This window comes from Brachypodium distachyon, chromosome 1 (assembly GCF_000005505.3).
Source record: "Brachypodium distachyon strain Bd21 chromosome 1, Brachypodium_distachyon_v3.0, whole genome shotgun sequence".
Classification (NCBI taxonomy): Eukaryota; Viridiplantae; Streptophyta; class Magnoliopsida; order Poales; family Poaceae; genus Brachypodium; species Brachypodium distachyon.
This window is the reverse complement of record NC_016131.3, coordinates 1,384,108-1,397,462: the sequence shown is the minus strand read 5'-3', so window position 1 is coordinate 1,397,462 and position 13,355 is coordinate 1,384,108. Positions and strand designations below refer to the sequence as shown.

Below are 13,355 nucleotides of genomic sequence, written 5' to 3'. Positions count from 1 at the left end.
CTACTTGACTTTCAGCTCACATGCGAAGCAGCTCATGGAGCAATCCACCCGTCAATCACTCCAACGTCAGGTGAGAATGAGATAACTCAGAGAATCCCTACCGACATGATATTATAAAAAGGACGGTTATAAAAACTGTCGCTGGAAATGAAACCACTCTTGTTTTTCTTAACAACACAGCATCCGCGTCAGCGCAGCAGCGAAGCACACAGAACCTGCTAAATGCAACTACTCCTTGTGGTTGTAACCAAGAGGTGCGCCTCTGCTAGCCACAACCATACGGTCGATCATGTTCCCTCTAACGCCGATGATTTCTCAATCTCAGGCCATCTATATTCTATTCCTACCGCACGACGCTCACAAAGGTAAATAAAATTTACTGCGCACAAAAGGTCAATGGAGTTTTAAAACGGCAATAGTAATACTACTGACTATTGTCAATACAGATAGGAGTCTTCTGACATACTTAAGTTAAAAGTTAAACAAATAGTAGTCCAGCTCTGCTTCATAGGTCGCCAAAACAGTGAAGGCAGCAAAAGGCATTCGTTGATCACCACATCGAGGAGAAAGCGACGAGTCTTTAGAATTCGTAGATCGCCAAAAGAGGAGGAGGCGAAAAGGCTTGTGACATTCATAGATTGCTCACAGCAGCGGACATTTGGACACTGCCAAAGAAAACAAGCAAAAAACTCAGGAATGTGTGTGTGAGAGAGAGATGCTACCTCATATATATGCTGCTTTGGGTGATAGCAGTATAAAAAACTTGTACTGTACTAATTCATAGATTTTTTTTTCTAGAATACACCTGCTTATCATGCATACTAATTCATAGATATGGCAGTAAAAAATGAAAGTGCTAAGCTATCATGACTGAAGTTATAAACAGAACAGAAACCGACAGCATACAAACGCAGATAACTGCAATTGCAGTTCATAAATTTAAACAAGTGCTAATATAAAAAAACATCATCAGTTCAAACTTACTGAGCTAATAAATGTGCAATTGCAGTTCAAAAATTCAACAAGAGCAAGATTTAATAAAGCATCAGCAGTACAAATGTAGCAGCTTAGTAGCATAAAGTAGAGTAAACTGACCAAATGATTCACTAATCGCATGAAGTAGTGAAGCAAGGCGGAGCAGGCAGGAAATAAGTGCGACTCATATACGGGATGGCAAGATATCTGATCGACATAAGGGGCGTCACAACATCGTTCATGTCGATGCCCAACAGGTAACCACTTCTGCCTCTGGCAGTAGGAAGCAGCATGTAGAGGACACCATCGTCCTCCTGCTTCACCATGGGGTACCTGGGCTTGGTCATTGGCAACCTCACCTTGAAAAATGCATCCTGCTCCCAGATGTCTTCCATTGAGAAGACCTTGTGTTTCTTCCAATTCTTCTGGCCTGCCTCCTCGGACAGGAGGTCCAGAGTCCACACCTCCACAATGGTATCAGCAGGAGGGTCACGTTCTGATGGTATGATGACAACGAACCATATGTAGTTCCCAGATGCGCCAATGCAGCGGTACACATGCATAGGCGCCATGTGGCGGGCGTATTCGTGTGCAATCCTGTGTTCCTCAGGCAACAGCACAAACTCGAAATCCACACGCCCCATGCCACTGAACAGATTGCTGCATTTGCAGTAGAGCAGGCCTTGAGCGAAATCAGCCCAGATAGCCTTGCCGCGCCACGAGAAGGCCGTGTCCACCATCCAATCGTCGCCTTTCAAGGGCTGACGCTCCCTACTCTTGTTCCACGGACAGGCGTCATCCGATGACCCCGACGGCGGCCTCATCGACCACATGCAGACAACGGGCAGCTTGCCCTGCTTCGGCTTGGTCGCCATGAGGATGATGGAGTAGCTGTCGTCACCGCGGCGCACGGGGAGAGGGTACCCGGTGCCAACGACCCGGCAATCATCAAGCATGGGGACCAGTGAGAGCGACGTGGTTGCGGAGTCGTAGACGAGGTAGTAGGATCGGTAAGGGCTGGTTTCATCCGTGTTGATGAAGTTCAAACCGAGGATCATAATGCCCGCTTCCACGACTTGAAGGTGGGAGCGGAGGCAGAGCTCCCTCCCCCAAATCTCGGCATCCTCGTCGGACATCTCTGCCTCCAAGCGACGCAAGACCTCGTCGGCGACGTCGATCGCCAGGGAAGGGAAGCAGTTGGGGTCGTCGTCTTTACCGATGCGCACCATGAGTGAGAGGCCCTGCACGACGTGCTTGCCAATCGCCCCGCAGCCGAAGGCCGTCTTCGTCGAGCACTCCAGCGAGCCCCAATGTTCGCCTCCATCGTCAGTGAGGGTCGAGAAATCGAACACGGCTGCGCCCAGCACAAGGAAAGGGCGGGCACGGGGAGGCTCCGGCATGATGGCACCGCCGAGATCTAGGTCCGCCGAGATCTAGGTCAGATCGATCGATGTGTTGTTTCTGGATCTAGACGATGGACTCGTCCAGGGGGCTGCGGTATTATTTTTCTTTTTCTTTTCCTCTTCCACTTTATATTAGTAGTTGAATTGAAAGAGAGAAGAGAGATCCTATTCCTAGTCGGGACCGGTTGATCCGCATGAACCGTTGGATGCGAGTGACGCGGATCGTGGGTTGGGTGGACGGTAGATGTGCACCTTCAACAAACACACGGCTAGAGGAGTGCGTGGATCCGGTTCACGGTGGACGCAGATCGTGGAATATGCGTGGTGAAGCCGTGAAGGAGCCCCTCTCCCCGTGATCAAAGATAATCGAATCCCTAGCGAACTCAATATTGATAATGACGAGTACGAATAGTATTCAGCATATCTGCTACAGTAACCTCATGATTCAGGGATATATATATTGAACAATTTACTAATTCTATTAAGTACTAAAAGCCAAATATTCACCCAGAACAATGAACATTAATTCACCTTAACAAATTACAGATAGTTTCCAACGGAAGAACAATAAACACTCATTAGTCTGTTGCGGAATGGCTTCGGCCTATTCTTTTCTTCTTAGCCCCACATTCGTGTACCGCTCCTGAAAAAGACGAAGAGGATATCACTAACACCTGGATCAGAATCTCTAACATCAGGTATCGACATCCACAAGTGCGGCACAAGTGCATCTCCGTGCCGAATTATCGGACGTGGATTTGTATATATTCTTTCACAAATCGACGTCACTTAATTCGGGATGGAGGGAGTGCATCAAATGATAATTAACTAGGTACAAAAGATTAAGCACGGAGCAAGATGTATAAGCAAAATACTCTGAAAAGACAGCATTGGGCATATATAGTCAGCTATCAATCGCTTGAGTTTGAGCAGAACACTTGTTGTTGCACCGAATGCTGAAAAATATTATCTTTTTAGAACAACGATCAGCTTTATTTCATAAAAGAAAATAGACTAGATCAACCCAATTGAGATGAACATAAGTAACAAACCTAAACTCTTCATCATGACCCTTTGAAATCGACATCACTAGATCATCTTTTGCATCTTAATTCCTCGTGTATTCGTTGACGAAATTGCAGAACAATATTCATGCACAAGCTGGACTAACCTCATTGCTTTTGAAAGCTGCATAAATCTCCCACCTCAAATAATCAGAACTTAAAATTGTTGAATGCACCATGGCCAGGGACAACCCCTTACAAGGCAAGAAGTGAAACCCTTGTTTCGACGATGCATCAATAAAAAAAATACAAAAAAAAGTAGCTAAGAAGAAAAATAGCAAAAGTAGCTAGATGACAAACGGAGCATAGGTTCTCCTCCGTCTCGCAATGCCAGATCGTCTGTAAGAGAAGAAAAACCGCCGGAGATCAAACCTTTCTTAAAAAAATGACGGCTAGGGTTTACTCTTCTCTTTCCGTATTATTCACTCTCTTTTTGTGCTAGAGGAAAGATGCTGAAAATTCTAGGACCCTCTTCCAGGCTGCCACCAAATCGTCTTATCCACCTGGGCTAGGCCGAATAAAGAATTCCAGCCCATGTTGACATAAATTGTAAGGCTGTCATCTGTTTTTTTTCTTCGCTAAAAAAAAAATCTTTTTTTTGGCTAAAAAAATCTATTTTTTATAAAAAAAAACTTTGTAAGGCTGTCATCTAAACGAAGCGATTCGCTAAAAAAACAAAATTTAAACGAAACGTGCCCCCTCTCGCCCACACAACTTCTGCGGCCTCTCTCCAACATTAACTAAAAAAATAATATAAATTCTCAAAATGAAAAAAAAACTATCGCCCCCATCTAAGAAAACTGCCATTATTTTTCCAGTCAAGTGCTCTTGCGTTGCTATGGATCAGAATAAGTAACATGAACATTGATAAAAACAAGTTTTCTGTTTTGTGGAATTAACACTGTTGTGGATTCCAACTGTCTAGTAGTCGATCAGCATGATCTTTTCCTCGGCAACTTTAAGATAGCACCATGACATCGATAGAAAACTTCAAAATGTTGAATCAAGGCGACCCATAGGCTCATGATGCCCACTTTTATTAAGACAAAACACAATTAGAGCATTATGAACGAATCTTGAAGCAAACAATTCTCTTCAGAAAATTGCACGTACAGGAACGACTCATCAATTCCCCACAAAACAAAAAAAGGAACGACTCATCAATTGTCTTGGAAGAGTTTCCTAAAAAAATCATTTTGTAAGAAGAATTGAAGTTCAGGCAAAGACAATGAAGAAATTTATGTGCTCTCTTCAGAACAAGAAATTTAGTGCACAACCGAACTCACGCAAGTATTTGAGCAAATGGCTTGAGGCAGATCATTGACATCAAGAACCATCTCCGCAGAGATGACTAGTATATATGCCGGGCATACGAGATGCACTCGTGCTCCCAACCACCACATATGATCGTTCATGGAACATAGAATTCCAGGAGAATTTGGCAGAAATTTCACATGGGAAACAATTCAAGCCCTATGGAGTGACAATTATTCTCCCAATCTAAACAAGGCCTTCCACTTCATGTTTAGTTCAGTTTGGTATGGATGAATTTATTCGCATAATTGGTTGGTGGGAGATTAGATTAGAGATAGATGATATCGTAAGTTATGACCAACGGTTGAGATCATCTGTATGAGACAATTCCCTCCCAATTCCCAACTCTCCTATTATTAAAATAGTGGGAGTTATTAGTTTGTTACATCACATGCTCAATCTCTCTTAAACTATCATTTCCTCTAACCAAACAAATGATTTAATATCACATACCTCTTAACTCTCATTTCTTCTAACCAAACAAATGATTTAACATCACATACCCCTTGTCACTAATTCACTCTGACCAAACGAGTATATAATTTGAGTCCTGAGCTCACGGTCTGCCACGTCAGCAAGGCTCGCCCCCTCCACGAACCAGTGCATGGTCCGCTTTTCTGCATGCCATCATGGATTGATTGCCGTTGCAACTCACTAGCGTGTTGCGTTTTAACTTACCAATCGGCCAGCATGCCACGGAAGGCCTTCACCTTTTTTTTCGTCCGCCCACCCCGCGTCCTTCGTTTCGTCGGGCCCCCCTCCCTACGTCCCCCACACTTGAGATCCTTCGTGCGAGTATGCATACTGCATCTCCGTACACTTTGTTATAACGTGATGTCGTGATGTGCTATTTATTTATGTCATTCACTATGGTTATGGTCTGGTATTCTAGAGCCGTTTGGAAGAGGTCTGGTGTGGCAACTTGCAAGAGAAGAGCCTTCCTCGCTGCTGAACTTGCTTTGGACGCCGAGAGAATGCAAATAAACGGGGTGACACAAAACTATCCAATGAGAAATCAAAGCACAAGAAGAAAATGAAGAGTTCCTCAAAAAGAAGAAAATAAAAGATTCTCAGAGATCTAAGGACCTCAATGTAGTTGCACAAATGAGTTTTATTTTCCCGTGATATTATTTTCTACGAGTTGAACTGGAGTGATCGATACATTTTTTTGCCAGAGCAATGTCGATAAGAAAACGTCAGAGCAATCATAAGTAATGCTTGTATTCCATGTCCAGATAATTACGTGTTCTTCACTTGCCAAAGGATTTGTTCTAATTGATGGACAGATTTACTTAACTGCCCAGAACTCACTGTACATGCTCTTTTTTCCCAGGGAAAAGCTGCATTTAATTATTATTTTTGTTGCGAATATTTGACTATATGTATAACAGGTTGCCTGCAGAATTTACTCCCAGGGAAAGAGTAGCTGGAAAGTTACTGTCTGTTTTGACCTTTGAATCATGTTGCTTGAGTTTATTTCGCTGTAACATTTGGTTGATAATTGGATGGCCTGCTTTGCGAGGAAAATTTGAAACTTTGAACCATATAAACTAAAAATGTAGAAATCCGAATAAAAGTCCGCTCAGCCCGGACACCGACAAGGATGAATACGTGGAGAAGCTCAAGGAGCTGGAGGATCTCTGCAGACTGCAACCCTGTCTTCGCTGTGGCCTCCAACAAGTCCGCTCAGCGCCAAGGAAAGGGCGACAACGAGCTTTAGTTTTTTACGTTCTTATATAGTACTAGCACAGTGCCCGTGCGTTGCCACGGGCTCTTAAACATATGCACACGGAAATTCACATTTTTTAAAAGACAACGACATAATTTAACATTCATTCGAAATAAGCAAAACAACGAGTATTAATGAAAGTGAAATTTACTTCCTAAGTATTAGTCAAACGTGGCATGTGTCTTGTCTGTATAGAAGATGTTGTATTCCCTTTTAAATTTAATCAAAGGTTCTTACGTACCTGCCATTGGAATACATGAACAAAACAAAAAACTCAATTGAAAAAAACCATGTGCAATCTAACCCAAACAAATACTTTACTCGTCCATGATAATTACATACTATTGATAATTACATACTGAAGCTACTTATTCATGCTGCTTGTGATTTGAGCGGATGTTCAATAATGGGAGCTATAAGCTAATAAAGAAAAATAATAAAGCGGCCAAAACTGTCCATTAGCCCATTAAACTTTTAAAGATTAAATTTTACTTGCAAATGAGAGATGTTTAGGCAGTGTGCAACCCTTTCGAAACAATGGAACCATGCGCGCACTTCTGAAACTCAGGCATTTCTGTCGATTCCAGAACCTCCTCCAAGAACATCATCTCCTTCTGACTGTTTTCACTGGCCAATACTTCAATAGGCCTCGATCACAGTCCCTTAGAGCTTCGTTTCCTTGTCAATATATAAACTGAGTAATGCAGTACGTCAATTGTGGCAGGCAAATTCGCACTGCCTTTGGTTTATAAAGAGTAATTAATGCCTTCCACAGAAACAACTTATGCTTCTCCTTCAGTGTCTTTGCAAACCCCACTAATCATACTCCCAAACACCTCCAAGAGCTCCGCAATCCCACTGTGGCGATCTGCCTTATAGAAGATATTGCTCACAGCCTTGCGGATTTATGGCGTATACCGCCCATGAATTTCTCATATATCATATGCAAAATATTTTCAAGCAATCCTTTTATCTAGAACAAACAGGGCATCCTAGAGATAAACGAATTGTCCATGCACTGTTAGAAAAATTCTAACATGTACTTCCCAGCCACCTTCACATCAACAACCAGAGACACGACCTGTAGGTGGTACCATGAGAGGTCGAAGAACAGATTATCCTCGTCGGCCTCCTGGTTCCCCTGCCGACTGGCCGGACCTTGGACGGGAAGAACCTGAATAGGTTGATGGCAAACATACGCACGCAGGCCGAGACCATCGCCTCCCTGAGGCGAGGGGCTCCGAGTCCCTGCCCCGGTCTATGGAGAAGTCGAGCAACACGGAGCAGACGGGCAGCTGCAAGTGGAGGGGACGCCCTCATCGAGCGTCGGGAGCACTCGGCGGTGGGCCCCCCGTGAGGCGGCGGCGGCGCAGGTAGAGCGGACAGCGTGAGGAGGGGAATTTTTTTCTACATGGCTTCCTCGATCCGTGGGCAAAGTCAAATAGGAATGGATCGGGGTGCCCGGCGGCCACTGGAGAAGGAGGTGACCGGCGGCCACGGGAGCAGGAGCAGGGGGGCGACGGCATGGGAGGGGACGAGAGGTGGAGGAGGGGGCCGGCGGCGCCGGGAACGGGAGCAAGGAGCGGACACGGGAGGAGGAGGGGGCGGGCGGCGCCGGGCACGGGAGCAAGGAGCGGCCACGGGAGGAGGCAGGGGAGATTTGCAAAAAGAAGCCCGGATTTTACAGAAAAGCCTAGTTCCGTCCTTAATTTGGACTGCGCGTTGATTTAAAAAAAGGAAGGACCAAAACGCAAAATTGCCGGGACGAAAACCAACGGCGGAAACAATGTTGCTTTTATTATTAGGTACAGATAGTATCTCTGTTCCCAAATATAAGTCTTGTATACTATCTCGGTTCCAAAATAGAAGATGTTTAATTTTTGTTGATTGCCAAATCTTTTAAACTTTGACCAACTCATAATAAAATATATCAACATCTAAAGTGTCAAACCAAAATACTATGAATTGTTTTTGTTTCACAAGGTTGATATGTTGGTCAAAGTTTAAAAAGTTTGACGGTAAATAAAAGTTATACACAATATATTTAGGAACGCAAGGATTATATATAGATTTAGGAGTTAAAGATTAGATTCCAAGTACATACTTTACCTGGGGCGGAGCCAGGAATTGCTCACGCCTCTGGGCTGACTGGTCTGGGCTGGTGGGGCGCGACACCTGTAACAGCCCTAGTTTTGTAACATAAATAAAGTATCATTTGCATCTTATGGGCATCATGTTTCACTTCCTAAAAACGTGAAATTGAGGTAAATTAAAAACCTCTGTTTAAAAGCTTGACTTTTACTCCACGCTTGCAACCCAAGATAAATATTCTTCGAAGACTCTAGATTTTAATGGAGGCTTTGTTTCCATATTTCAAAGCTCTCTGTAAAGTTCCAGAATTTTTGAAGCAAGTTTGAGTATTCAAACAATTTAAAATTGTTTGAATTCAAAAGGAAACAGCAAAGGAAACAGAAAAGGAGAAACCCTAACTTACCTCAGGCCCAGCGGCCCAGTTCCTTTCTGTCATGTTCCATCTCTGCGCGCAACCCAGTTCCGCCCAGCTAGGACCGAAGCCACTGACTGAAGGGACCCACTCGTCAGGGTCTTCTTCTCCAAGCAGCTGCGTGTCAGCCATGGCACCGCCGGCGCCACCTCCTGCTTGCCGCCGATTCGCTTAGCCGTTCGCAGCGCCCGACCACGCGTTAGCTTGTTCGCGTCGCGCTTATCTTCGTGCCCTTGCTATCTCTGCGATTCGCGCACCTTAGCCGCCACGAGACCACCGCCGCTTCATCTCGGCCATCCGCCCGGACGTCGATTTCAACAGATGAGGTGGCCGATTCTCGAATATTCTTGCGTCATCAAGTTCATCCCGTCGAGCTGCATCTCCCCGTGACCGCCATTTTCCCTAGCTCGCTCCCCTCGCCCCGAACGAGATCAGCATCCACCGCCACTGCCGCCGTGCGCCGCCGCCGCCCATCGACCTCGCCATCATTTCAGGGAGCTTCCTCGCCCCGGATTGAATCCCTACACGAGCAATCGGACCCCAAGAAGCCGTCTACCGCGAGATCGACGCCGTCTCCCCAACTCCGGCCACTGCTCCGTCGCCGACGACCTTCCGCGCCTCCCCGAGCTTCGAAGAGCAGTCTAATAGATTATCGGTGAGCCGAGGATCGTTTCCCCATCTGTCCCGTAGCGTTTCGTGCTCCGTAGCGTCGCCTAGGACGAGCGCCGCCGTCGCCGCCGCTGTTCATCGTCGCCGGCGAAGTTCCGGTGACCTTTTGGTCATTCCGCCGCCGAATTTAGGTTCGACTCGGTTGGATCGTTCGAGCGCACCAAGCCGCGCCTCGTTCCGTTGACAGTCGCGCGTTTCCGGCAAGATTCCGGCGAGCTCGAGCCGCGCTGATCACCGTGTCCGCTTGCCAGGGCCGGGACGCACCTGCCAGTGAAAGTTAGTCTTTTCGGTAAAAGTGGAAATCCTGAAAGTGGGGCCCACTTGTCAGTTGTCTAGCCAAGCCGCGTGGAAACCTTGTTGACTAAGGACGCACTTGTCATCGACTGTAACTGCCCGGCACTTGGTGACAAAAGTTGGCTATAAAAGGTACGGAGTAAGTATCAATCTGGATTTGGATAAATAGCTTATACGGTTTCCAAACTTGTAAAATTCATAGCAAATTCATCTGAACTAAGAATTATAGAAGTGAGTACATCAAATTGATCAGGAAAATATGATCTACCTGTTGGTGCGATGTTAATGCTTGTTTGGACAACTTATCTCACTGTTCTTAGTAAAAGTAGAATGTTAGGCTTATTTCTTAATTAAGGAATTTATTATTAAAGCTCTATAAGTGGCTTGAGCATAACCGTATCATAGCTTGTTTCTGATGCATTAGCCTTGTGTATGAATTGCATATTGACATGCCATGTCATTGCAAGCATTAATTAATCTAATTGAGGATCTAGTAATGCGTGCGTGTCTCATATCACTACTGGAATACACAGTTTTTCCTAGTGCTAAACACTCTAGGTGAAAGCACAAAAACCCTAAGTAAAGGTTTCACCTAGAGACTCCACTAGTGAAAGAACCCTAAGGCTAGCAACCCTAAGTATAGTATGGTGGGGAAAGAGAACTTTACCTAGAGACAGTTCGACAGCTCTAGGAAAACATTTTTTTACCTAGGGGTTGAAACTTTAGAGAAAGATATCACATGTAGCTTTGAGAGTGGGACCAAAATCTTATTTGCCACATCATCATCTTCCCCTAGAAAACTTTACCTACCAAAATCTGAAATACACTCTATGGAACCATATTGAATTCGTATTTGCCATATATGAATCCGTATCGACCATATTTGAATTCGTAATGACCATAATTCAAATATTTTCAAATGGAGACAGAATTATAACCAATAGAAACCGCACATAACACAAATGAATTTAGCCAATCTCAGTTTTCATTCAAGTAACATGTTCGTGATCAGTAGCAAGTGTTGTTGCTACACCCAAAAAAAAGCACCATTACACCAAAAAAATACACTCTTTACAGCAGCATACAGTTGTAAGCATGTCTTTAATCACATCCTCTTCTCCAAGGAGCAATATCATTCTTGAACCTAAACTCACAGCTGGAAGGAGATTTCCTTATGTCATCTCCTGAATCACTACACAAAGTGATATGATAAGAGATTTCCATGTAATTTTTAATGCAAGATAAATAAATATAGTAATCACCTATGCAGAAGTTGTACTCAAAAGATAAGAAGATATCAAATTGGAGATAGCAACATACCTACAGAGGGATGGTGACAAAGGTAGCACATCTACAAAATGATATACAGGAGGCGGCAGCAAGCTATTACTAGATTCGCTTCAAAGAATTTATGTAATAATACTCGATGAACATTTATCACACTGTTTCTATCAGACGAAACATTGACATTAAACAATTTATTAGAGATACAAAGTGCTATGAGCAATATAAGCTTCAGTGGGTAAAAGGAAATGAGAAATAAGTTCATAGTTTTTTTTATTGAGGAAACAACAAGTTCATTGTTAGATAGCTGCTGGTGACCACTTCAAAAAACATACAGGAATAAGGAATCTTGGTCAGTTTAGCTTTCTGCTTGCTCGGTTATTTTGTCTACCAGCTGGAAGCATGGAAAGAAAATAAAAATCCTTAAACAAGTATCAATGTCGCCATTTACTGCTGAAAACATCAATCCACTTGTACATATAAAGTTTTTTAACAAAATAGACTGAGTGATATAGATGCTGCTTATAGTTACAGATGGTGATAGTATTCGTAGGGGACACATCGAAGTTTGTTTGCATGTAACTAATTTGGCACAGAGTAATATACTGGAGTATACAATTGGAGATTGCAGACTGGTAACTCATTGGCATTTGAGCTTTCTTAGTAATATGGCACAGAGTAATATACTGGAGTATAAAATTGGAGCTTGCAAAATAGTAAATTTGCTGTTGGAATTTAGTACCTGAGTGGTCATCAATGCCAGGGCATTCAGATGGTGTGGTAATACTTCAACTGGAATTGCATTCAGACAAAATTTCAGTGACCAAAGCTAAGCATGTAGAACTTTGTAAGGACAAATTATAGATGACAAAACTTTGAGAAGAATTCATTGAAGTATAAGTGCCACAATGGGAATGAAAAACATATAGCGACTAATAGAAATGGGTGTTGACAACATACTGATAGGAACGGGATTGCTGGACCAATCAAATTAACTGATGTAGAAACCTTGTTGATTCTTCTCCCATGGAATGCCTACAAGGTAACAAAAACACATAAAACAGAACAAATAGAACTGGACGGAATATACATAGAGTAGGTGATAAAATCGAAGAGAGCAAGGCAAGGATAGATGAGACCAGGACACTTTTTCTCTCACGGAATGCCTACAAGGTAAACAGACACATAAAACACTACAAATAGAGCTGGGAATATACATACAGTACATGCTAAAATCGAAGAGAGAAAGGCAAGTATATATGAGACCAGGACCTGTGAAGAGTGTAGATTGTCTTTTTCTTTATATACTCTGACGATAAGATCAAAGTTTCAGAGTGAGTGTGAAACCTGAAAAGCTCCGGGAAAAATCATGCGATTAAATCTATGTTGACACCTGAAATCGCATAAATATATAGAGCAGATGGTTGGATAAATGGGATCAAGACCTGTAAAGAGCTTGGATGGATTGGGGAATTTGGCACATAGCAAAATAAATTAAAAAAACCTAAATCCCAGACCATCTAGCACATCCCGAGACCCATATGGATTGAGAGAGAGCTAGAGAAGACTGAGAGGGAGAGAGGATGAACTAGAAGGGGGCGGTCACCACAGGGAGGGAGACAGGGAGTCACCACGAGTAGAAGACGGACCCCGCCGCTGCCATGGTTCCAGGCACGGTCACCGAGACCGCATCCTCGCGGGCGGCGGTCCTCGCAGGAAAGGTGTGGCGGCGCTGGGCAGGGCGGGACGGCGCAAGAACTGCATCCTCGCGGCCGGCGGCGGTCCTCGTCGCAGGAAAGGTGTCGGCGGCGCTGGGCAGGGCGGGGAGGCTCGGAACGGCGGGGAGGGGCAGGGCGGCGCGAACACGGCGGGGAGGCGAACGGCGACGCGGAGAGCCGGAGACGGGAGAAGGAGACCTAGATTTGTTTTCTTTTGAGATTTCGTTTTCTCGCGCGTTTGCCTCACGACATAGCGAAATTTTTTGCTCCACCTCTGTCGCTATCAAGCGGGCCCATGTACAGCGACGCAAGCCTCTTCGGCAGGATGGACCGAAAATAAAGCAAAAAATCGCCCGCCAGCTGCATTTTCTCACCCAGTGTGTGGCGTTCTTTAACTAAGGT

At 44.4% G+C, this 13,355-nt stretch overlaps 1 protein-coding gene and 1 long non-coding RNA gene across 5 annotated transcripts; both read right to left on the bottom strand.

Annotated features, from left to right (window-relative positions):
• Nucleotides 1-362: 362 nt before the first annotated feature.
• Nucleotides 363-2,500, bottom strand: LOC100838363. Its single transcript, XM_003562514.4, has 2 exons — nt 1,096-2,500; nt 363-665 (listed from the first exon to the last, which is right to left on the bottom strand). Exon 1 carries the CDS (start codon nt 2,373-2,375, stop codon nt 1,107-1,109), a length of 1,269 nt encoding a protein of 422 aa, XP_003562562.1. The 5' UTR covers nt 2,376-2,500; the 3' UTR covers nt 363-665; nt 1,096-1,106.
• An 8,405-nt stretch (nt 2,501-10,905) lies between these two features.
• LOC104583799 lies at nt 10,906-13,182 on the bottom strand. Of its 4 annotated transcripts, XR_002962415.1 has the most exons (4): nt 12,867-13,181; nt 12,508-12,582; nt 12,196-12,401; nt 10,906-12,027 (listed from the first exon to the last, which is right to left on the bottom strand). It is a non-coding gene; the product is annotated as an uncharacterized LOC104583799 (long non-coding RNA). The 4 variants fall into 4 exon arrangements; XR_002962414.1 differs by having other exon boundaries at nt 12,196-12,582; nt 12,867-13,182; XR_001407070.2 differs by having other exon boundaries at nt 12,508-13,179.
• Between the last annotated feature and the right edge of the window lie 173 nt (nt 13,183-13,355).

Excerpts from the sequence above, each read along its gene's own strand:
- LOC100838363 (XM_003562514.4), bottom strand. The coding sequence starts at position 2,375 with ATGCCGGAGCCTCCCCGTGCCCGCCCTTTCCTTGTGCTGGGCGCAGCC.